We start from the raw sequence: 24,427 nt of genomic DNA on the forward strand, positions 1-24,427 counted from the left end.
TTACCAGAAAGCAAGCAGAGATAAAAGCTCAAAAAGCTCGTCAAGCAGAGATGGAAGCTCAAAAAGGCAGCTCAACAGGCAGAGATGGCAGCTAATCAAGCCAAGATGGAAGCTCAAAGCAAAGCTCTCCAAGCAGAGGCAGATTCACAAATAAAGATTCTGCAAATGGAAGGGGAGGAAGCAGCTTGCCTAGCAAGGCTGAAAGTCCTTGAACAAGCAATGGGACAAAGTACTAATTCAGACTGCCTTATCCCAGTAGAACTGGAAGATCCAGCTGAACGCACCAGTTAATACGTTTTAAAGCATAACATCTGCAAAGATAGAGTCATTTCCTGTACCTCCTACTAACAACACTGTTCTGACTCTCAACGCAGAGACCTCAGCTCTATATGCCTGAGCCTATTCAAGTTTACAACGCAAATACATCTTTGCAGCAAATTGGATCAACTCATGCAGGGCTGGTGCAAGGATTTTTGCCACCCTAGGCAAAAGCTAATTTTGCCGCCCCTTGGCTCCGCCCATTGACCACACCCTTTTACCCACCCCTTTTTCAGCCACCTATTGCATGCAACATTTAACTATGGTCGTGTACTCTGTGCCAGTCTATGGTAGCGTACCCTGTGCCAGTCTGACTATGGTCGCGTACCCTGTGCCAGTCTGACTATGGTCGCGTACCGTGTGCCAGTCTGACTATGGTCATGTATATATAATATCCAGCCATTGTCTGCCACCTAGTACCATCCCAGTGATGCCAAGCACTCTGCGCTGTTCAGCAGGTTGGCACACCAAACACGAGCAGTGCCACCTATTCACTGCCAGGCGCCATTCAGCCACTGTCTGAAATCTTGTGCCACCAGGGCAACATAAAACAGTATGCTGCCTTGTGCCCTCTGCCAGTCTGGCACTGTCCTGCACCCTGTACCATTCATAGCCCTTTAGACAGTCTGTGCCACCTATTAGGCTCCATGTGCCACTGCTGGGCACCCTGTGCCAGTCAGAATCTATGGCCCCTAGTCAAGCAGCAGGTGTGCCCTGACCCCTGTACACTGTCCTGCAGCCTCTGACACCCTAGTGCAGGTTGTCAGAGTGCGGTTGCCAGCGGTGCTCACCAGGTTCTGCTCCTCGCTGTGCTCCAGGTCCACATTGCCTTGGCTCTTGCCAAGATCATGTGTCTTCGGCGCGTGATCCCGCGAGACCCACCTTTGGAGGTCACTGGTCTCGCGGGATTGCGCGCCCAAAGTCAGGGCCGGTGCAAGGATTTTTGTCAACACAAGCGAATCTACATTTTTCCGCCCCCGCCCCCCCCATTATTTCGCATTTCTGCCCCTCATGATTCATGTCCATTTCTTGCCCCCCCATGTGCTAATATCATAGTGCCATCCTCTCCCCCTGCCCCTTAATGTGCCAGTATCAAGTGCCTCTCTCCTCCCCCCTCCATGTGCCAGTATCATGGCGCCAATAGCCCCCCCTCCCCCATGGCAGTAAAGTAACAGTCCGTTATTTAAAAAAAAAAAAAAAAACACTTTCAGAAAAAAAAAATATATAAGACTTCTACTGTAAATAACTTTGATACTTGTGTATGGATGTACACATGACAGCGGCCCCAGTACACTGTGTATGGAAGTAGCAGAGCTGGGTGTGTTGGGGCAGCTGTCATGTGTATAGATGTACACTAGGTATCAAAGTTACCTACAGTAGAAGTCTAATATTTTTATTTTTAAGCAATTGGCTATACAGCTTTCATAGCTGTGTGGGTAAATGCCTTGCCTCTGATGTGAAAGGTCGTGAGTTCGAATCCCAGGAGAAACTTTTCTGAAAGACAGCCTAAATGAGATTTAAATACACCAGGGTCTCGTAGCTGTGTGTCAGCTGTGTGCCGCTCGCTTTGCCCGAAGTGACTGAACAAACCCATGCCCGCACAGGCTCGCACTCGCAGCGCATGGTGCCGGCAAGTACAGGAACAGAAGGAGTCAAGTAGCTGCCGGGTGCTACTGCTTGAGGTTCGGACTCCAGAGTGCTGGCGCCCCCAGGCAGAGTGCACTCTGCTTATGGGTGGCGCCGGCCCTGAACTCAGGTCAACAACAAGGTGACTTCCAGTGATAGGCCGCAGCTCAAACCAAAGCCAGACTACACCACAGTTAAACGCTCATGCATCATCATTTTACCCTGGTAAACCTCACCCTACATCACCAGAGAACTTTCACACCCAAGGGGTTCCACAAGTAACTTTGACACCAAGGAGTGAGAGACCAGACATGAATGACTTTGCCAGATACATGGTACGCCGTGAGCTCATTAACACCAGCCTCTCAAGGTTTGACGAATGTCCAGAGAGCTACAGGGCCTGGAGATCAACCTTCAAGGCTACTATTGCCGATCTGAACCTTACTGCTAAGGAAGAACTTGATTTGCTCATAAAGTGGCTGGGACCAGAATCTGCAGGTCGTGTTAAAAGACTCAGAACAGTACATGTTGACCACCCAGATGCAGGTCTTGTTGCTGCATTTGCAAGACTTGAGCAAGCCTATGGTAGCTCCGAAGCCATAGAAAGCGCTCTATTCAAGAGACTGCAAAACTACCCAAAAATAGGGAACAGACTACCGCAAGATCTAAGTGACCTCCTCATGGAGCTAGAGTTGGCAAAGAGTGACCCATGTCTACCTAGACTAAGCTTCCTGGACACCGCTCATGGTGTCAACCCAGTGGTGTCTAAACTGCCATACGGCCTACAAGAGAAATGGGCACAACAGGGCTCAAGATACAAAAGAGACTATAATGTATCCTTTCCTCCGTTCTCATACTTCTGCAGGTTCATTAGTGATCAAGCCTGGATGAAAAACGATCCCAGCTTCAGTAAACCCAACCTGCCTGCTTCATCCTCACCATTATCAAGGTCTTATAACATAGCAGCTAAACGTAGAGATTAAATAGAGCAATATCTGTTAAAAGGACAGACATCTCACCCTCCACAACCTCACCTACTGATCAGGGCGTTGTGGATGACAGATATAAAGACCCTAATCGTCAGTGTCCTATTCACAAGAAGCCTCACCATCTTAAGAAATGTTGTGGGCTTAGGGCAAAGACTTTACAAGAGCGCAGGGACATTCTCCGGAAACTTGGCATATGCTACAAGTGCTGTGCTTCTTATAGTCATTTTGCTAAAGACTGTAAAGTTGTCATCAAGTGCACAGAATGCGATAGCGACAGACATGTTACAGCCATGCATCCTACTCCACTTCCAGACTACCCACAACAGCTTCCTACCTCCACTCCCATCTCAAATCATGGCGGGGAGCAACAAGGTCATGCTCCAACCAAAGATAATGTCTCTTCTTCATGTACAGAAGTCTGTGGAGAAGGCAAGGACCACAAATGCTGTGCCATGATATGCCTAGTCAAGATATACCCAAGGGATCATCCTGAGAAAGCTGCTAGGATGTATGCTATAATAGATGAACAGAGCAACAGATCCCTGGTGAAGCCTAAATTCTTTGAGATCTTTGGCATAGAGGGTCACGCAACACCATATACTCTCAGAACCTGTTCTGGTCGTGTAGAGACCTTAGGCAGAAGGGTTGACGGGTTCAGGGTCTCTCATATCAACGAGGGAGAGGGCATACCCCTACCAACATTAGTCGAGTGCGACCAGATACCAGACGAAAGGGAAGAGATTCCCACTCCAGAAGCTGCGTATCAACATCCTCATTTAAGGCACCTTGTAGATGAGATTCCTGCAATGGACAAGAATGCTGAAATCTTAGTCCTGTTAGGAAGGGACATTCTCAGAGTACATAAAGTACGCGATCATTGCGATGGGCCTGACAACACCCCTTATGCACAAACACTTGACCTAGGCTGGGTAATAGTGGGAGATGTATGCTTGAACAGGATGTGTACACCATCTGAGATCCACTTCTTCAAGACTTACGTATGTGTTGGGAAACGGACGTGCATCCCACTTCAAACCGTGCCCTCACCATTATGAAGTAAAGAAGAAGCTTCTTGACATCATCCAAGTACCTGAAGTTACTCCTGTCCTTTGTGATGACAACCTAGTGTTGTGGAAATTTTATTATGTGGACATTTTATCTTAGGATGTGTGTGTGTTTTTATAGATTGTCATCTGTCTCCCTGTGTCGTATTTAGCCAAAGAACGCTCTAGCAGAGGGTACTTGGGTTGAATCGGGACCAGTGGTAAAACCGTCAGTATGAAAATCTTCTCATGGGCTTGGAGACGTGTTCTCAGTGTGTAGGGGGGCGTTGGCCGGTTTGTGAGCACTAAGTGCAATGCACTGGGCTTCATCCCTTCAAAGGTCTATACACATTAGAGAAGTGAAGTCTGCATAACGAGAGATACATATTATACCTCTGCTGCGGCTTTGCTATCCCTTTCTGGATACATATCTGCTTTTAAGACATGCATATCTGCCTTGTCGGTATACCCGTACCGTATACTGACAATAGCCGTAGCAATGTCTTGCAGATAATCTCAAACCTATAATAACCAGTAGAATGATCTTCATTAGATACTGGTCACTTTTGAGCAGTATTGAAGGAGGTCCATGCTGACAGTGATGGGGGGTGGGCGGCCACCTGGCTGGTCAGGCAATGGACATGACTCATCCTTCCTTATACAGGGATGGGGTGTGTGCATTGTCTGTCCAGCCACATTGATTGCCCCTCCCTGTCCTTTGACATGTCATCACTTCCTGTTTGTCATCACTTCCTGTATCCTTGTCTTGGGCCAGCCCCTTTTACACCTTTTGTGAGTAAATAAAAGGAACAGACTGGGCAGGGAGGAGGAGGAGTTGCTCAGAATTCAATCAAGATGGTAACACCTGGTTCTGTCTCTGACTGTGGTTGAGGGAAGAGAGATTTATTTATTTCTTTACACAAAGTTTGATGCGAGCAGATTACAACTATAAATATTTCTACAACACTAGGTACCACAGTGTTTTGTACTACAATTGAGAACAACAAAATAGCCTTGTCAGTTGAAGACCGAGAATTCATCAAAATAATCGATAAGGAACAGCTGGGTTGCACCATTACCTCTTCGTGCTACAAGGGCCAAACTCCTAACCAATCGTGAACAGGCTTTATCCAGATTCAACTCACTTCAACGAACACCAAGAAACAGGCCTTAAATGAAGGACCATTTCATCGCCTTTATGAAAAGGATCTTTGACAATGATCAAGCCGAACCAGCGCCACCACTTCAAAGACACTATGAGTGCTGGTATCTGCCTTTCTTCGGAGTGTATCATCCACGTAAGCCAAAACAAATCAGGATAGTATTTGACTCCAGTGCCAAGCATCAAGGTGTATCCCTAAACGATGTTCTTCTCACTGACCCGAATCTAACCAACAACCTTGTAGGCGTGCTTATGAGATTTAGAAGAGAACCAGTTGCCATAACTGCTGATATTGAACAGATTTTTCATTGCTTCATTGTACGTGAAGATCATAGGAACTTCCTAAGGTTTCTGTGGCACCGTGACAACAACATGGACAATGAGATTATTGAATACCGCATGAAAGTACATGTTCCCTCACCCGCTGTTGCAACATACGGTTTACGAAGGACTGCCATTGATGGATAAAAGGAGTATGGTGCGGATGCTCGACACTTCGTTGAGAGTGACTTATGTTGACGATGGACTTAAAGACTTTACCTACAGACGAAGAAGCCATAGACCTGCTCCAAAGGACACAAGGTATGCTTTCTGAGGCTAACCTCAGACTACACAAAATTGCCTCAATTAGTGTTGCTGTCATGAAAGCCTTTCAACCTGGCGATCATGCCACAGGGTTTAAAGGGAATCTGTCACCTAATCTGAGCCTTTTACACCGCTCAGATCAGGTTATAGACTCCTTTGCCCACATTACAATGATACCTTTATTTGTGCTGTCCCTCGCCGAAATAGTCCAAAAAAGACTTTTAAAACTTATGCTAATGAGGTTCGGCAAGTGCCCAGGGGCGGCGTTACTGCAGCAAGGGCCCAGGCCCCTCGGCGATGTGCCCAGAAAACCACACCTATTTCACCCCTCTGGCCCGTCCTCCTTTCCTATTATTATCCTCCTCTCTCCCTCACAAATCTCGCTCCTGCGCCGCTCCACACTTGTCCTGCACCTGCGCACTGCTGTGCCCATTATGGGCAGTGGAACAGGGAGTTGGACTGCGCATGTGCCGGTCTGTAGCTCGCAATTCAGCGGGCGGAAGTAACCAGCCACTGCAGAGGACTGCAGTGAAGCCAAAGAAGGGGCGGGTCGGCGCAGCAGCGTCTTTCCTCTAGCAGGCGCAAGATTTGTGAGGGAGAGGAGGAGGTAATACTAGGAAAGGAGGGCGGGCCAGAGGGGTGAAATAGGTGTGGTTTTCTGGGCACATTGCCGAGGGGCCTGAGCACTTGCTGCAGTAACGCTGCCCCTGGGCACTTGCTGAACCTCATTAGCATACGTTTTAAAAGTCTTTTTTGGAAGATCTCGGCGAGGGACAGCACAAATAAAGGTACCATTGTAATGTGGGCAAAGGAGTCTATAACCTGATCTGGGCAGTCTAAAAGGCTCAGATTAGGTGACAGACTCCCTTTAAGGACTTAAATCTGGGAATGGACATGCCACCTATACAGAGAAGTCTGGGCCTACGGTGGGACTTATTAAAGGACACTTTCAGCTTTCAAGTCAGCTCTACAGACAAGCCATTTACCAAGCGTGGTAAACATCCTATACGATCCAATGGGATTTGTGGCTCCCATCCCCATACAAGGTAAAGCCTTACTTAGACAGCTCTCAGAGTCTATTAAAGATTGGGATGCTCCACTGCCATCTGACAAGCTTTCAAAGTGGGAGTCCTGGAAGCAATCTCTACACCCCTTAGATGGAATCCATATACCACCCTGCTACACCTCAGCTTCCCTTGCTACGAGCCGGAGAAAAGAGCTTCACATCTTCTCAGACGCATTACTGAGGCCATTGCGGCTACCTCAAGGTGAGAGACTCTTCTAATCAAACCCACATAGGGTTTCTGTTTGGGAAAGTTAGCACCTAAGCCTGAGCACACTATTCCTAGGCTTGAACTTTGTGGGACTGTGCTAGCTGTAGAAATCGCAGATTTCATATTACGCGAGCTAGACATTCAGATAGATGACACCAAATTTTACACAGACAGTAAGGTTGTTCTGGGCTACATATACAACCAGACTAAACGTTTCTATGTCTACGTCAGCAACCGTGTAGAAAGAATCAGGAAATCATCTAAATCTGAACAATGGCATTATGTCCCATCTGAAATTAATCCTGCAGATCATGCAACTAGGCTAATGTCTGCAAGTGTATTTGCCAATTCTCCCTCGTTAACAGGTCCTGAATTCTTGCTGGATCACACAGAAGAGACGACGGCTGACGTCTTCGGTCTTCTAGAACCTGACAAGGATCCAGAGATTCGTCTTGAAGTTACAACCCTCGCCACCAGAACTGAACAAAGACTCGTCTTGGGCTGTCAACGCTTTGAACGTTTTTTCCACGTGGATAAGGCTTGTACGCACCATCGCAAGGTTAGTCCATATCGTGCATTGCTTTCACACACAGCCCACGGATGTTCAATGTCAAGATTGGCACGTGTGTCAAAAGCCTCTTTCTGCAAAGGACATTGCTAAAGGTGAAATGATCATAATACGCAGTGTACAACAGGATGTCTTTGGCTCTGAAATTAAATGTATCCGTGACAAGAGGGACATTCCAAAAAACAGTCCAATTGCTAACCTGAACCCATTTATTGACAATGATGACATGTTAAGAGTTGGTGGACGTTTAAACAAGGCTGAATTGGGAGAACAAGAACAGAATCCTCTCATAATACCTGCTCGCCACCATATCACCACTTTGCTCATACGGCACTACCATGAAAGGGTTAAGCACCAAGGTAGACACTTCACTGAAGGTGCCATAAGAGCAGCCGGCCTTTGGATTATAGGAGCAAAAAGACAAATTACAGCTATGCTGCACAGCTGTGCTCAGTGCTGTAAATTAAGAGGTAAACATCAGCAACAGCTAATGTCAGATTTACCAGCTGACAGATTAAGTACTGACCCACCTTTCTCTCATGTTGGATTGGATGTCTTTGGGTCATGGATGGTAACAGCCTGCAGAACTCGAGGTGGCCAAGCAAACAGTAAACGATGGGCAGTGCTGTTCACTTGCATGAGTGTGCGCGCAGTACACATTGAAGTGATAGAATCTATGGATGCCTCAAGCTTCATCAACTCGCACCATCTCACAAGCAATTGCAGTCAGTTTTGTTTGCAATTGCTTTCAGTGGCTACGTTTTTATCGCGCGGGTGAAATGCGCATTGATGCGTTTTTCACGCGCGCGATAAACAAACTGAATGTTTACAAACAACATCTCTTAGCAACCATCAGTTAAAAACGCATCGCATCAGCACTTTCTTGAAGATGCGATGCGTTTTTCACGCAGCCCCTTTCACTTTTATGAGGCCAGTGTTGCGTGAAAAACGCAGAATATAGAACATGCTGCGATTTTCATGCAACGCACAAGTGATGCGTGAAAAAACAAACAACGCGCATGTGAACAGCCCCATAGAAATGAATGGGTCAGGATTCAGTGCGGGTGCTATTCGTTCACGTCACGCATTGCACCCGCACAGAAAACTCTCTCGTGTGAAAGGGGCCTAAAAGGACTCTTAGGCCCCTTTCACACGAGCGAGTTTTCCGCGTGGGTGCAATGCGTGAAGTGAACGCATAGCACCCGCACTGAATCCTGACCCATTCATTTCAATGGGTCTGTGTACAAGAGCGGGTTTTTTTTCACGCATCATTTCTGCTTTGCGTGAAAAACGCAGCATGTTCTATATTCTGCGTTTTTCACGCAGCCCTGGCCCCATAGAAAACGCATTGCATCCGCAAGCAGGTGCAGATGCAATGCGTTTGTTACTGATGCTTGCTAAGAGATGTTGTTTGTGAACCTTCAGTTTATCATGCCCGTGAAAAACACATCAAAACGAATTGCACTCGCGCGGAAAAAACTAAACACGATTACAGACAAAACTGACTGAACTTGCTTGCAAAATGGTGCGGGTTTCACTAAACACACCCTGAACGCATCCGGACCTAATCCGCCACGCTCGTGTAAAAGAGGCCTTACTGGTCTAATTCCCTGCAAGGTTACTAACTAACAAGTTTGCTCGTCTCTAGTTTGGCTGACCTGAGCAGACTTTCATACATTTTCACATAGAACAGTGTCACTATGCACACTCTGGGTCTCTTCAATGAAAGCAAGTTTTCCCCTAGGGGGTCATGCACACGGGCATTACCCGGCCGTGGCCGTATTGCGGCCCACAATACACGGGCACCGGCCGTGTGCATCCCGCATCACGGACCCATTCACTTCAATGGGTCCGCAATCCGGGAGATGCGAAACAGAGGCACGTATCGGAAGCACCCCGGTTTACTGTACGTGCCTCCGCACCGCAAAAAAGTAGTGCATGCACTACCTTTTTGTGGTGTGGACCGTAGGATGCAGATCGCGGACCCCAGTCAAGTGAATGGGTCCGCGATACGCATGTGGCTGCTCCACAGTCGGTGCCCGTGCATTGCGGGCAGCAATTTACTGTACGCAGCATGTGCTCGGCCAGCACACGTGTCCAGTTCGTGTGCATGAGCCGTAAGTTTCAAGTTCCTTGCAACTTTTTTCAATACAGAAGCGACCCTAAGGGCATATTTACACGACCGCAATCGGCACAGGAGACATGGTCCAAGCGCGGCTCTCCTGAGCCGAACTGACTGCATCATAGAGATTTATAGTGCAGTCAGTACTAATGTAGTGTACTCATACCAACATGTGAGTACAGTACATTAGACCCACAATCAGATAGGTATTGACTGCACTATAAATCTCTATGATGCAGTCAATTCAGGTCAGGGGAGCCCTGGTCGGTCAAGGATAAGCGGCAGACACACAGGCCTCATTTCCCGGGCCAATCACGGTGGTGTAAATCAGCCCTTAAAGGGGTATTCCAGTAATAACAAGTTATAACTATCACATAAGACCCCCACCAATCACGAGAATGGGGGCCCAGTATGCTGTGGAGCCCCCCCCCCCCCCAAATGGACAGAGCGGTGGGTGGGAAATGCACGCTGCTGCTCCATTTATTTCTATGGCCAGACAGAGTACAGTACTTGGCTATCTCCGGAGCTTCCATAGAAAATTAAAGGAGTGGCAGCACCCGTTATGTCCTCCGGTATGTTCGGGGACTTGGTTATAGTAGGCGGAGTCTGCCCTTGTTTTGCGGGCGTCTCCTTCTCCTAGGCTGTAGCGCTGGCCAATCGCAGCGCAGAGCTCACAGCCTGGGAGGTTTTTTTCTCCCAGACTATGAGCCAAGTGCTGCGATTGGCCAGCGCTACAGCCTAGGAGAAGGAGACGCCCGCAAAACAAGGGCAGACTCCGCCTACTATAACCAAGTCCCTGAACATACCGGAGGACATAACGGGAGAACGGAGCGGCGCCCAGGGATAATAGTAAGTGCAGTGAGATCCCTGGGCGCCGCTGTATATGTCATGATACTTAGTTCACAATGTCAGGATCGGTGAAAGGTCCTCTTTAACCGCCTCACGTCCGCCCATAGGATATAAACGTCCTATGGGTGGACGTCTATTTCTGACAGCACGTTTTAAAACGTCCTGTCAGAAATAGCAGCTGCACGCTAATCGTGCAGCTGCTGATCGGGTTGCCCGCTGTCAGTGACAGCAGGGCAACCCTAAGACAAGGCAGGGACAGTGCCCAGGTGTCCCTGCCTTCACGATCGCTGCAGACACAGCGCTCACCGAGCGCTGTGTCTGCAGAGAAGGAAGCGCACAGCGCTTCCTGTTCCGGCCCGGCGGTCATGTGACCGCCGTGACCGGAGAGTGCAGGGGCTGTGTGAGGTCTCTCAGAGACCTCGATCAGCCCTGCTGTGAGGCTGTACAGCGCAGGATTGCTGCTGTACAGCCTCTCTAGGGGTGCATTTGTCCTGTAACTGGGGCTACTATGTCAGCCCCAGTTACAGGAGAAATCAACAGTGAAAAAAAAAAGAAAAAGTGAAGTAAATGTCCCCCAGAGGTCTTGTATGACCTTATGGGGGACGAAAAGTGTAAAAAAAAATAAAAAAAATAAAGGGTTGAAAAAATAAAATAAAATAAAGTTTCACATGTAAAAAAAAAAAAGTTCCCAAGTAAGGAATAAAAAAAAAAAATTAAAAATAGAAAAAATAAAATAAAATAGACATATTAGGTATCGCCGCGTCCGTAAAAACCAGCTCTATAAAAGTATCACATGACCTAACCCCTCGGGTGAACACCGTAAAAAAATAATAAAAAAAACTGTCAAAACAAGCAATTTTTGTCACTTTGCATCACAAAAGGTGCAACACCAAGTGATCAAAAACGAGTATGTCCCACAAAATGGTACCAATAAAACCGTCACCTCATCCCTCAAAAAATGAGCCCCTACATAAGAAAATCTCTCAAAAAATAAAAAAACTATAGCTCTTAGAACATGGAGACACTAAAACATCATTTTTTTGGTTTCAAAAATGCTATTATTGTGTTAAAGTGAAACAAATAAAAAAAAGTATACATATTAGGTATTGCCGCGTCCGTAAAAACCAGCTCTATAAAAATATCACATGACCTAACCCCTCGGGTGAACACCGTAAAAAAAAAAAAAAAAAAAAAAGTGTCAAAACAAGCAATTTTTGTCACCTTGCATCACAAAAGGTGCAACACCAAGTGATCAAAAACGCGTATGTCCCACAAAATGGTACCAATAAAACCGTCACCTCATCCCGCAAAAAATGAGCCCCTACATAAGAAAATCTCTCAAAAAATAAAAAAAAACTATAGCTCTCAGAACATGGACACATTAAAACATAATTTTTTGGTTTCAAAAATGCTATTATTGTGTAAAACTTTAATAAATGAGAAAAAGTATACATATTAGGTATCGCCACGTCCGTAACAATCTGCTCTATAAAAATGTCACTTGACTGAACCCCTCAGGTGAACGCTGTAAAAATAAATAAATAGAAACTGTGCTAAAACAACCAATTTTTTGGTCACCTTGCCCCATAAAGTGTTATAATGAATGATCAAAAAATCATATGTACCCAAAAATAGTACTAATAAAACTGGCACCTTATCCCCTAGTTTCCAAAATGGGGTCACTTCTTGGGAGTTTCTACTGTAAGGGTGCATCAGGGGGCTTCAAATGGGACATGGCATCTAAAAACCATGTGGAGTTCCTTTTCTTCTGCGCCCTGCCGTGTGCCCATACAGCAGTTTACGACCACATGTGGGGTGTTTCTGTAAACCGCAGAATCTGGGTAATAAATATTGAGTTTTGTTTGGCTGTTAACCATCGATGTGTTAAAGAAAAAAATTGATTAAAATGGAAAATCTGCCAAAAAAGTGAAATTTTTAAATTTGATCTCCATTTTCCTTTAATTCTTGTGGAACGCCTAAAGGGTTAACAAAGTTTGTAAAATCAGTTTTGAATACCTTGAGGGGTGTAGTTTCTACAATGGGGTCATTTATGGGGGTATCCACTATGTAAGCCCCACAAAGTGACTTCAGACCTGAACTGGTCCTTATAAAGTGGGTTTTGGCAATTTTCTTAAAAATTTGAAGAATTGCTTCTAAACTTCTAAGCCTTCTAACGTCCTAAAAAAATAAAATGACATTTCCAAAATGATGCCAACATAAAGTAGACATATGGGGAATGTTAAATAATAAATATTTTATGAGGTATCACTTTCTGTTTTAAAAGCAGAGAAATTGAAATTTAGAAAATTGCGAATTTTTCAAATTTTTGGGTAAATTTGGGATTTTTTCATAAATAAAGGTGAAATATTTTGACTCAAATTTATGACTATCATGAAGTACAATGTGTCACGAGAAAACAATTTCTGAATGACTTGGATAAATAAAGGCGTTCCAAAGTTATTACCACATAAAGTGAGATATGTCAGTTTTGCAAAATTTGGCCTGGTCAGGAAGGGGGCAAAGGGCCCAGATGGGAAGTGGTTAATATCCAATAAATCACATACCAGCTAATGTCATTTTCTTATACTTATATCTTCATACTAATTCACACATCCAAATTATTCTCCACCTACTAAAATAACTTCATTTATCCAATACATCAAAATTCTTATCTTGGATGATATATACTCAAACCCTTGGTAAGGAACATTAACCCTCACAATTACTACCAGCAAACAAGGACATATAACCTAACCATATATTCCTATTCAACCATATATTCCTATTCTGTTTGACCCTTTCTATCCCCATAAACCACAACCCTTTAGGATTTTTTCCATGCATTTTTTTAAAAGACTGCGGAATTACAGCCAAGTGAGGCAGTGCAATACCTTCTTTGAACTGTCTGTTGAATGTGAATAAGCCCGCTTCACACGGTAGTCTGCGACGGCAAAAAAGAAGAAAACACAGTGGTGAACTTTATTTGATACTTTTTAATTTTATTATATCTTATATATTTTTAATTTTTTTTGTTAGAGACTGATCTGATAGTTATCCCTTATCATGCGGAACACCCCTTTAAGTCACTATGGAGCCTTGGAATCAATGTGCTGCTGATGGGAGATCTGATGGTAGACTGATCCATCAGTGAGCAAAGTAACCGCTAGGGGGGGCTACCAGGGGTCTTCCTTGTGTCTTTAACTCCCTGGCTGCACGCATGACAATGTAAGTTTCTCAGTTTTTTACAGGAATGTGAATGGGGAGGGGGAGAAGGACTTCCTCAAAATCCTGGTGGGAAAGGAATGTAGGACAGAAGACCCCTCATCTTCCCCAGCCAGTGATTACAGGGCCACCCCACACAATGCAGGCAGGGACGTCACCCTTTGTTCACCCTTCACACTGCAGCCCTTAGCCCTCAGAGGTATCCCAGCCAGGACAGAAGGTGTTAATGGGCCCTGCATTTTGACACTGGAGTTTGCTCCACCCAAAAGAGTTGTTCCAGATCTTATTACTGTGGAGCATGAGAGTTAGAGCAAGGTCTGAGGCTGCAGACGCCGGGTGACAGGATCCACGGACTCTCTGCCATGTACTGGGGGGACACTACAGCCTGATTGGGTGACCAAGTCCTGGAGATGGGGGCTGGGACGCCTCCTGTGCTGCAGCTCCTGCTCATCCTCACAGCACTGCTCTTACCTAAGGTGAGACCACCGGTGACAGCATCACATAGATGTAGCAGTGCTGAAGTTGTCACTTTGTTCTTTTGGGCTACATACGTATGTACTGTGATAACTGTGTTTACTACGCTACATATGTCTATATTTAAGATTGTGCAGTATATAGGGCTATGTATATACACTCCTCAGCTTCTAGGTCGTTTCCTCCCATGGGTTGTATTAATGTGTTTGTACATTTGTAGTATATTTGTGTGTCATAAAAACCTGTCAGATTATCAAATATTCTGGATTATTGGATGTTCAAAAAAAGTATATAAACCCTTTCTGTACAGTCACGTGTTCTGCTGTTCTGTACTGATAAATTAATATTGGATTAGGGCTCATGCACATGAACATTTTTATTATTGTCTGAGTCCGTTTTATGCTGAAGTCCGTATGCGGAACCATTCACATCAAAGGGGCCACAAAAAAAAATGACTCCGTGTGCATTCTGTGTCCACATGGCCGTTCCGCAAAAAAATAGAACATATCCCAGTATTGTCTTCATTACAGGGGGCATCTGCTCCGGTCGGCAAAATACGGAATGCACGCGGCCGGTATCTGTGTTTGGCGGATCCGCAATTTGCAGACTGCAAAACCAGCTGCTGGCCCTTAGGCCCCTTTCACATGAGCGAGTTTTCCGCGCGGGTGCAATGCATGATGTGAACGCATAGCACCTGCACTGAATCCTGACCCATTCATTTCAATGGGGCTGTGTACATGAGCGGTGATTTTCACGCATCAGTTCTGCGTTGCGTGAAAATCGCAGCATGTTCTATATTCTGCATTTTTCACGCAGCCCTGGCCCCATAGAAGTGAATGGGGCTGCGTGAAAAACGCATTGCATCCGCAAGCAAGTGCGATGCGTTTTTCACTGATGGTTGCTAAGAGATGTTGTTTGTCAACCTTCCGTTTTTTATCACGCTCGTGAAAAATGCATCAAAACGCATTGCACCCGCGCGGAAAAAACTGAACTGAACGCAATCGCAGACAAAACTGACTGAATTTGCTTGCAAAATGGTGCGAGTTTCACTGAACGCACCCTGAACGCATCCAGACCTTATCCGTCACGCTCGCGTGAACCCAGCCTTAGCCCTCTTTCACACAAGCGTGACGGATTAGGTCCGTATGCGTTCAGGGTGTGTTCAGGGAAACTCGCACCATTTTGCAAGCAAGTTCAGTCAGTTTTGTCTGCGATTGCATTTAGTTCAGTTTTGTCTGCGCAGGTGAAATGTGTTTTGATGCGTTTTTCACGAGCGTGATAAAAAACGGAAGGTTTACAAACAACAACTCTTAGCAACTATCAGTGAAAAACGCACTTGCTTCCGGATGCAATGCGTTTTTCACTGAAGCCCCATTCACTTCTATTGGGCCAGGGCTGCATGAAAAACGCTGAATATAGAACATGCTGCTTTTTTCCCGCAACGCAGAACTGATGCGTGAAAAAAAAAAAAACGCTCAAGTACACAGCCACATTGGGTCCTTGAAAAACATGGATGCAACACGGAGGCCATCTGTTCATGAACCATTTATAGGAAATGCTATGAAAAGTCATTTTCAGCTGTTCAATGTCCGTGAAACACAGATGACACACGGATTACTCGGGATCCTGTAAGGATCTGGGGGATCTCCTTTCTATGAGCGGCGATTGCTGTTGGCAGGATTTGGGCTGTGTGTATAATGCACGGTTATAATGTGACGCATTGTATGGGGGAGCTCGCTGTGCCCCCCACAAGTTATTAACCCCGGCCTCAATATGGTATTTGTAAGACGAGCCATTTACTGCTGGGTCCATATCTCACAGGATATCCTGACCAGGATGCTTCCCAGGATTCATATTCCCGACCATAGAAGTGTCTGACACTGAGGACTTCTCCTCATATTATAATAGGACACTGGTGATTATTAGGGATGAGCGAATCGACTTTGGAGGAAACATCCGAAGTCGATTTGCATAAAACTTTGTTTCAACACTGTACAGAGCGAGCGCTCCATACAGTACAGTATTACCACTTGAGACCGAACCCGAGTGCGGGAAATGTTTTTTTACAGTATAAATCAATTTCTTAAGTTATTATGCGAAGTCTCACAAGACTTCGCAAAGTAATAATTTCGGCTCATCGGAGCCAATACATTCTAATACTGTACGGAGCGCTCGCTCCATACAGTATTGAAACAAAGTTTTATGCGAATCGACTTCGGATGTTTCCTCCGAAGTCGATTCGCTCATGCCTAATGATTATAAGTAATGCTATGTACAGATGTAGCAGTGCTGAGTTTGCTTACGATTGCAAAACTGTGTTCGGCCCCTTGCACACGACCGTATGCCTTCCGTGATTGGGCCATATGTCCAGGAGCTGCATTGATCGTGCGCTCGGGAGCACACCGCATCATCGATTACAATAATGCTGTGGACGTCAGGCCGCCCGCGGGGCTATTGTCCCGCACTCATAAGATCATATCAGTTAGGACAATAGCCTCGTGGGGGGCCCGACGTCCACAGCCTCTGCCTACCAGTGTGAAAATATAGACAAACAAGCCCTTGCGCTGCGCTATACAGCACAGGGCAAGCGAGATCATCGGAGCATGAAATGCCATATCTGAGGGGCTGAGTGGGTGAAAACGGATGTGTTTGTGCATTTCTAGTTTGTTAGATGTGGTATGATTTTGGTACATATAGCAGAGCCGACGAGTTTTCCAGATGTAAGGTAGCTTGGTGGATGTTTCGAAGATTATGGAGTAGAGCTCACATGGAGCAAATCAGAGTTCACAGGTTCTGTTGCAGCAGAGCCGGGTTTGCTTCTCTACTGATTTGTTTGGTAAACTTCATTTTTCTAGTTTGTCACTAGGAATGAGCGAACTTCTGCTTTCATGTTCGGCGTACAAGGTTCGAGTTATCTAAGAATTCCGTTATGGATTCCACTACCACAGACCATAAGTTATGGTCCGTGGTTGCAGAATCCAAAACGGAGTTCTTAGATATCCCGAACCCGGACCTTGTATGCCGAACTTGAAAACAGAAGTTTGCTCAACACTATTTGTCACATGTAACAAGGCTGGGTTCCTAGTTATCCAGATGTAGCAGAGCTGAATTTCTAATATCAATGATATTAGTATTATTAATACTATGTAATTAATAGGGCATTTCAAATGAAGTATTACTGTAATATACATGCAATAACACATTGTATATTATACTGTAATGTTTTTACGTACATTACATTTTCCTCTCTGATGGTGCTCCCTGCTATTTCTCACATGGCCGAAATTCTGGTCTTTCTTCATTCAGTGGTGGACTGACGTGCTCAATACCTGCTCCCTTTCTCCCCTCCGTGCTGGCGTAGTGATCCCTTGGTGATGCGGCTTAGGGACTTTCATTCATTCATCCCTACTTCCAAAGTTATAGCAGTATACAGTATAGCTTTATCTCTCTCTAGACAGCGGAGAAGGATCTTGCATTACATACCATAAAGCTATTTATTATGCTTCCTTCACTCAGTTACTGTTTTGCTCAGTGATTTCCATCAGTGATTGTGGGCCAAAACCAGGAATGGCACCTCCACGGACCTAAGGCATAAGAGAAAGATCGGAACCTGTTCTGTGTTTAGAGCGCCGCACCTGGTTTTGGCTCAAAATCACTGACATGTAAATGAGGCTTAAGGCATTACTGGTGTGGTGTGTGAGGGACTATTTTCTATGCAGGTGTGGAAGGGGTTAACAAGACCTGATTGCAGTGCACTCCTGAGGTTGCAGGTGCTTGATGATCTGCTGCCCACCCACAGAAAGCTGGGAGAGAAGTCCTCCAGATAATGGGAGTAAGGCTGGTTGGTCTGGGAGATGCAATGTGCTTTGGTAATGTTCTATTACCAGAGACTTCCTGATGTAGATTCTACATTGTAAGGTCTCCTGCACATGACCGTGGGTCTGCCGTGCCCGTGTTGAGTACTGCAAACAGTCGGTCTGCAAAACACGGGCATCGGCCATGTGCACTCTGCATTGCGATCCGCAAGATGCGCTGAAAAGACATGTCCTATCTTTTATGGTGCAGAGACACAGAAGCCCACAGAAGCACATGGAAGCCCTTTCCCCTCTGTGGGCTCCTGTGTCTGTGCCTCTGCACCACAAAAGATAGGACATGTCCTATCTGTCATCACATCTTGCTGATTGTGGACCCATTGAAGTCAATGGGTCCATACTGCAATGCGGAGTGCACACAGTCGGTGCCAGTGTTTTGCAGACCCGCGGTTTGCAGTCCCCAACACAGGCATGGCGGCCCCACGGCCATGTGCAGGAGACCTAAGGCTGCATTCACATGGCTGTTTTTTTTTTTGTCTGGATCCAATACATATTTTTGGTGGATCGAATGGGCACCCATTAATTTCAATGGGACCGTAAAAGATGTAGACAGTACACGGCGTGTAGTCCACATCCGTATGTCCGTTCTGAAGTCCCGCAAAAAAATAAATAAATAGAACATGTCCTATTCTTGTCCGTTTTGTCAACAAAAATGGGCACTTGTTACATAAAGTGGGTCATGCGGGATGCACACGGCCAATATCAGCGATTTGAAAAACGGTTATGGTTGTGTGAATGTGCCCTAACAAAACTCTCTCAGTTCCTGGGTGACTTTTTCTAACATCTTAAAACACTAAAGTCTGCCATTTTTGGGTCTACTAGAGGTTATTGGGCACATTTACGTCTAAAGTCCCCATTTTTGTCTGGCCGTGCGCCAAAATTGTGTTGTATGCCAGTTGGGCGTGTCAGGGGCTGTGCCGGGGCCTGGACTCCAGCCCTGGCAAATTTACTTACATTTGCAGATTTTGCGCCAGGCGCAAATGTTAGCTACACACTACATCACTACATGTACGAACCCTCTATGTGTGTTCCTAGATAAAATGTTTCTATACATGATTCTTTTGTACTTATATTTAATGTATAAGTCACCACTTTTATATATTGAGTGACAGGTATCTAGAAATGTACTGGGGGTCATTTACTAAGACCGGCTTTTTACGCTGGTCTTAGAGTCCCCCCTACGCTGCTGTAAGATTCAGCTAATTTATCACGACATGTGCACTTTCATAAATTAGGTAAATCTAAGGCAGTCTGTGCTCCTGGAGAGAAAAGCCTCTGGCTGGAATAGTAGTACTGGTATTTGTCCGCCCAAAACCCAGCATTTATGCCGGAAAAGCAGCTGAATCGTATTATAGCCAATGGGGATCCGGTGGTATGCGGCGGTATCCGGCAGTGCCAGATACGGTGAGTTCCAGTAGCCTGATCCTCAGCTGGATCAGGCCTCTGGAATTCAAACGTAACTGTGAATGTGGCGTACGCTGTCTCAGTGAACAGGACACAGAAATAAGAAAAAGAATGAACAGCAGGTGGCGCTAAACAAATACATTTTATTGAATAACTCAGTGGCTGTGCTAAATATTTAATCACATGCAATTTCAAACGTATTCAGATCCAGGTGCTGGTTTGAAAACTGTAGAATAGTTTTCGTTCGGACAACCCCTTCGAAAGCCAGTTTCATATAGAGCCTAACTAGAGCAAGCCGTAGCAGACGCCTCAGGCAAGTACAGCGCGAAGTCAAGCGCAGTTTCATAGTCAATTAAAGGGAATCCCATTCTCGGGTAGAAAATCTATGCCATTAGTGTTTGATTGGTGGGAGTCCAACTGGTCTGACACCCAATGGTCACAAGAAGGTAGTAGCTTTGGCGCCAGGGACGTGGTCTCCAATCTGTGGCTGCCATGACATAAGCTGGAGAGCCACAGGTTGGTAACTAATGGCATAGCGTGTTGTGCAAGAATAGTATGTGTTCCTTTGAGAAGAAAGCAGTTTCCCAAGACTGCACAGATAATAAAATATACGAGTGGCACCTACCCTCATAGCTGTAAATGTGCCCAGTATAGTAATATCAGGGGCATCACTGACGTTTGCTGACTGCTCCTGTACAGGACACCAATATGCAGTGATCCACAGGTGACAGCAGGTGCCAGATGTGCGCTTGGTGCCTTCTATATGTATGTGTTTTGGAATAATTCCGTAGACAGGCACGTCACATACCTGTAGAGCTGTAAACTGCTTACTGGCGGCCAAACAAGTCACAACTCACAGGCTCAATATGGAATCTCCTCATCCTTGTGGCATCTACAGTTCAGCCGATAACGTGAACTACTGTGGTCTTATAATCTCATTGACGAGGTTTTCTTGCTTAGCTAATAATTTACAAATATCAACAATATCAGACAAAGAAGTTTTGTCATAGGGAGCGTGGGACGTGACAGTTCCATTACTGCAGTGTCACCAGCTGTGAAGGTTCCCATCCAGAGCTCATAAAGGAGTCACAACTTAGAACCTCGGAAATCCTCACACGGGACCACATCTGAGGCTTTGCTCATCAAAGGGTTAACACTACAATGGTTTAAGGGAAGGTCAGACAGGAATAGCAGCATTCTTTAAACTAACTGTGCATGATCTATATACAAACTAATACTTAATGTAATATACAGTCAGAGGTTCTGCCCCCCCCCCCACCCCCCCCCCCACCCCCCCCCCCACCCCGAGCTCCAGGGTGCCACTATTGTGCCTCCAAGTGCCAGGGTGCAGCTGTCCTGCCCCCTTCCCCTGAGTCCTAGGCCGCTACTGTCCTGCCTCCCCAAGTGCCAGTCCACCGCTGTCCTGACCTCCCCCCACAAGCGCCAGGCCGCAGCTATCCTGCCCCTCCCCTTCCCTAGCGCCAGTCTGCCGCTGTCCTGCCTCCCCTGAGCACTAATCCATGGTGTAGTGGACGGAGTTGGTTACTGCAGTGCTGGTCTCATTAAAGGGAATCTGTCACCGGGATTTTGGGTATAGAGCTGAGGACATGGGTTGCTAGATGGCCGCTAGCACATCCGCAATACCCTGTCCCCATAGCTCTGTGTGCTTTTATTGTGGAGAAAAAACTATTTGATACATATGCAAATTAACCTGAGATGAGTCCTGTACATGAGATGAGTCAGGGACAGGACTCATCTCAGGTTAATTTGCATATGTATCAAATAGTTTTTTCTCCACAATAAAAGCACACAGAGCTATGGGGACAGGGTATTGCGGATGTGCTAGCGGCCATCTAGCAACCCATGTCCTCAGCTCTATACACAAAATCCTGGTGACAGGTTCCCTTTAAAGTCAAGGTAACCAACTCCATCCACTACACAATGAACTTCAGACCCTGGACCACATCTCTTCATATTGACCCCCATTTATGCTGACTCCAGACCAGATCCCATGAGACTTCCTGTCTTCTAACTAACTTTGCACTGAGGTAGTGGATAAAGAAAAACCCACATCGATGTCCACACAGGAACTGAATAGGGACAGCTATGGGCAGTCATTCATGATCTGAACACACAACGCCCTATGTGAAATCAATAAGTGTTGTCATAGGGGCTCAGAAGAAGAGAAGTTTCGTATGTCGGTCTGCAACTCCAAGTGGTGAGAACCCAGCAATGACCGTAAGGCCCCTTGCACCCGCGCAGAAAACTCGCTTGTGTGAAATGCGTGACATGAACGAATAGCACCCGCACTGAATCCTGACCCATTCATTTCAATGGGTCTGTGTACATGAGCGGTTTTTTCACGCATTAGTTCTGCGTTGCGTGAAAAACGCAGCATGCTCTATATTCTGCTTTTTTCACGCAGCCCTGGCCCCATAGAAGTGAATGGGGCTTCAGTGAAAAACGCAGCATTGCATCCGCAAGAAAGTGCAGAAGCAATGCATTTTTCACTGATGCTTGCTAAGAGATGTTGTTTGTAAACCTTCAGTTTTTTTATCACGCGCGTGAAAAACGCATCAAAAAGAATTGCACCCACGTGACAAAAACTGAACACAATCGCAGACAAAACTGACTGAACTTGCTTGCAAAATGGTGCGAGTTTCCCTGAACGCATCCTGAACACATCCGGACGTAATCCGTCACGCTCATGTGAAAGAGGCCTAAGGCTGGTGAACGCATTGCACCCGCACTGAATCTGGACCCATTAATTTCTATGGGGCTGTGCACATGAGCTGTGATTTTCACGCATCACTTATGCTTTGCGTGAAAATTGCAGCATGCTCTTTATAGTGTGCGTTTTCCACGCAACGCAAGCCCCATAGAAGTGAATGGGGTTGCGTGAAAATCGCAAGCATCCGCAAGCAAGTGCTGATGCGGTGCGATTTTCACGCACGGTTGCTAGGAGACGATCGGGATGGAGACCTGATCATTATTATTTTCCCTTATAACATGGTTATAAGGGAAAATAATAGCATTCTGAATACAGAATGCATACTAAAATAGCGCTGGAGGGGTTAATAAAAAATAATGAAACTCACCATAGTCCACTTGATCGCGGAGACGGCATCTCATTCTGTCTCCTTCTTTGCTGATTGTAGGAACAGGACCTGTGGTGACGTCACTCCGGTCATCACATGATCTTTTACCATGGTGATGGATCATGTGATGGACCATGTGATGACCGGAGTGACGTCACCACAGGTCCTTTTTTTTCAATCAGCAAAGAAGGAGACAGAAGAGAAGACGGGCTCCGCGATCAAGTGGATTAAGGTGAGTTTAATTATTTTTATTTATTTTTTAACCCCTCCAGCCATATTGTACTATGCATTCTATATTCAGAATGCTATTATTTTCCCTTATAACCATGTTATAAGGGAAAATAATACAATCTACAGAACACCGATCCCAAGCCCGAACTTCTGTGAAGAAGTTCGGGTTTGGGTACCAAACATGCGCGATTTTTTCCCACGCGAGTGCAAAACGCATTACAATGTTTTGCACTCGCGTGGAAAAATCTACCATGTTCCCACAATGCACCCGCACCTTTTCCCGCAACGCCCGTGTGAACTCAGCCTAAGGGTCCATTCACACGTCCGTTGTTTCTTTCCTGATCTGTTCCGTTTTTTGCGGAACAGATCTGGACCCATTCATTTTCAATGGGTCCTGAAAAAAAATCAGACATTGAGCTGTCCGATTTTTTTTCAGGACCCATTGAAAATGAATGGGTCCAGATCTGGTCCAGATCTGTTCCGCAAAAAACGGAACAGATCAGGAAAGAAACAACGGACGTGTGAATGGACCCTAAGGCTGGTTTCACACGGGCGTTGCGGATTGGGGCCGGATGCGTTCAGTGAAACTCGCACTATTTTGCAAGCAAGTTCAGTCAGTTTTGTCTGCGGTTGCGTTTAGTTGTTCAATTTTTTCCACGCGGGTGCAATGCGTTTTGATGCGTTTTTCACGTGCGTGATAAAAAACTGAATGTTTACAAACAACATCTCTTAGCAACCATCAGTGAAAAACGCATCGCACCCGCACTTGCTTGCGGATGCAATGTGTTTTTCACGCAGCTCCATTCACTTCTATGGGGACAGGGCTGCATGAAAAACGCAGAATATAGAACATGCTGCGATTTTCACGCAACGCAGAACTGATGCGGGAAAAACAACGCTCATGTACACAGACCCACTGAAATGAATGGGTCAGGATTCAGTGCGGGTGCTATGCGTTCACGTCACGCATTGCACCCGCGCGGAAAACTCGCTCGTGTGAAAGGGACCTAACTGTTTTCACCTTGCACCTAGTCTTATATATTACATTTATGGTAGTTGTCCATCATTCCTCCTCTGCTGGAATGTTGGGTGATGTAGTGTGTGCATTTTTGTAACTGACTACTTCCTCATCTGACCTTTATCACAATCTCAGGGGATCAGCAGTATGTACACTCACTTTACCTGGGGAATTCCTTGCAGCTTAGGCTACATGCACACGACCATTGAGTGTTTTGCAGTCCGCAAAACACGGACGGCGTCCGTGTGCGTTCCACAATTTGCGGAACGGCACAGACAGCCATTAATATAACTGTCTATTCTTGTCAGCAAAACGGACAAGAATAGGACAGGTTATATTTTTGTTGCGGACCACGGAACGGAGCAACTGATGCGGAAAGCACACGGAGTGCTGACCGCATCTTTTGCGGCCCCATTGAAGTGAATGGGTCGGCGTCCAAGCCGCAAAAACTAATGCTCGGATGCGGACCACAACAACGGTCGTGTGCATGAGGCCTTACTCTGGATAAAGGCCATGTACTCATGCGACTTCCCATATGAAGCCGATCGATCACAGCTACTTCTCAATTTTTA

The 24,427-nt window shown here is 45.8% G+C and overlaps 1 protein-coding gene across 1 annotated transcript in view; it reads left to right on the forward strand.

Annotated features, from left to right (window-relative positions):
- The first annotated feature begins 14,057 nt into the window (after positions 1 to 14,057).
- LOC120980947 (receptor-type tyrosine-protein phosphatase beta-like) overlaps positions 14,058 to 24,427 on the forward strand; it is a 237,948-nt gene continuing 227,578 nt past the window's right edge. Inside the window, exon 1 of the mRNA XM_040410341.1 lies at positions 14,058 to 14,234. Within this exon, the coding sequence (XP_040266275.1) occupies positions 14,169 to 14,234 (66 nt within the window). The 5' untranslated portion in view covers positions 14,058 to 14,168. The remainder of the gene's footprint in view (positions 14,235 to 24,427) is intronic.

Source organism: Bufo bufo, chromosome 10 (genome assembly GCF_905171765.1).
Source record: "Bufo bufo chromosome 10, aBufBuf1.1, whole genome shotgun sequence".
In the NCBI taxonomy this organism is placed as follows: domain Eukaryota; kingdom Metazoa; phylum Chordata; class Amphibia; order Anura; family Bufonidae; genus Bufo; species Bufo bufo.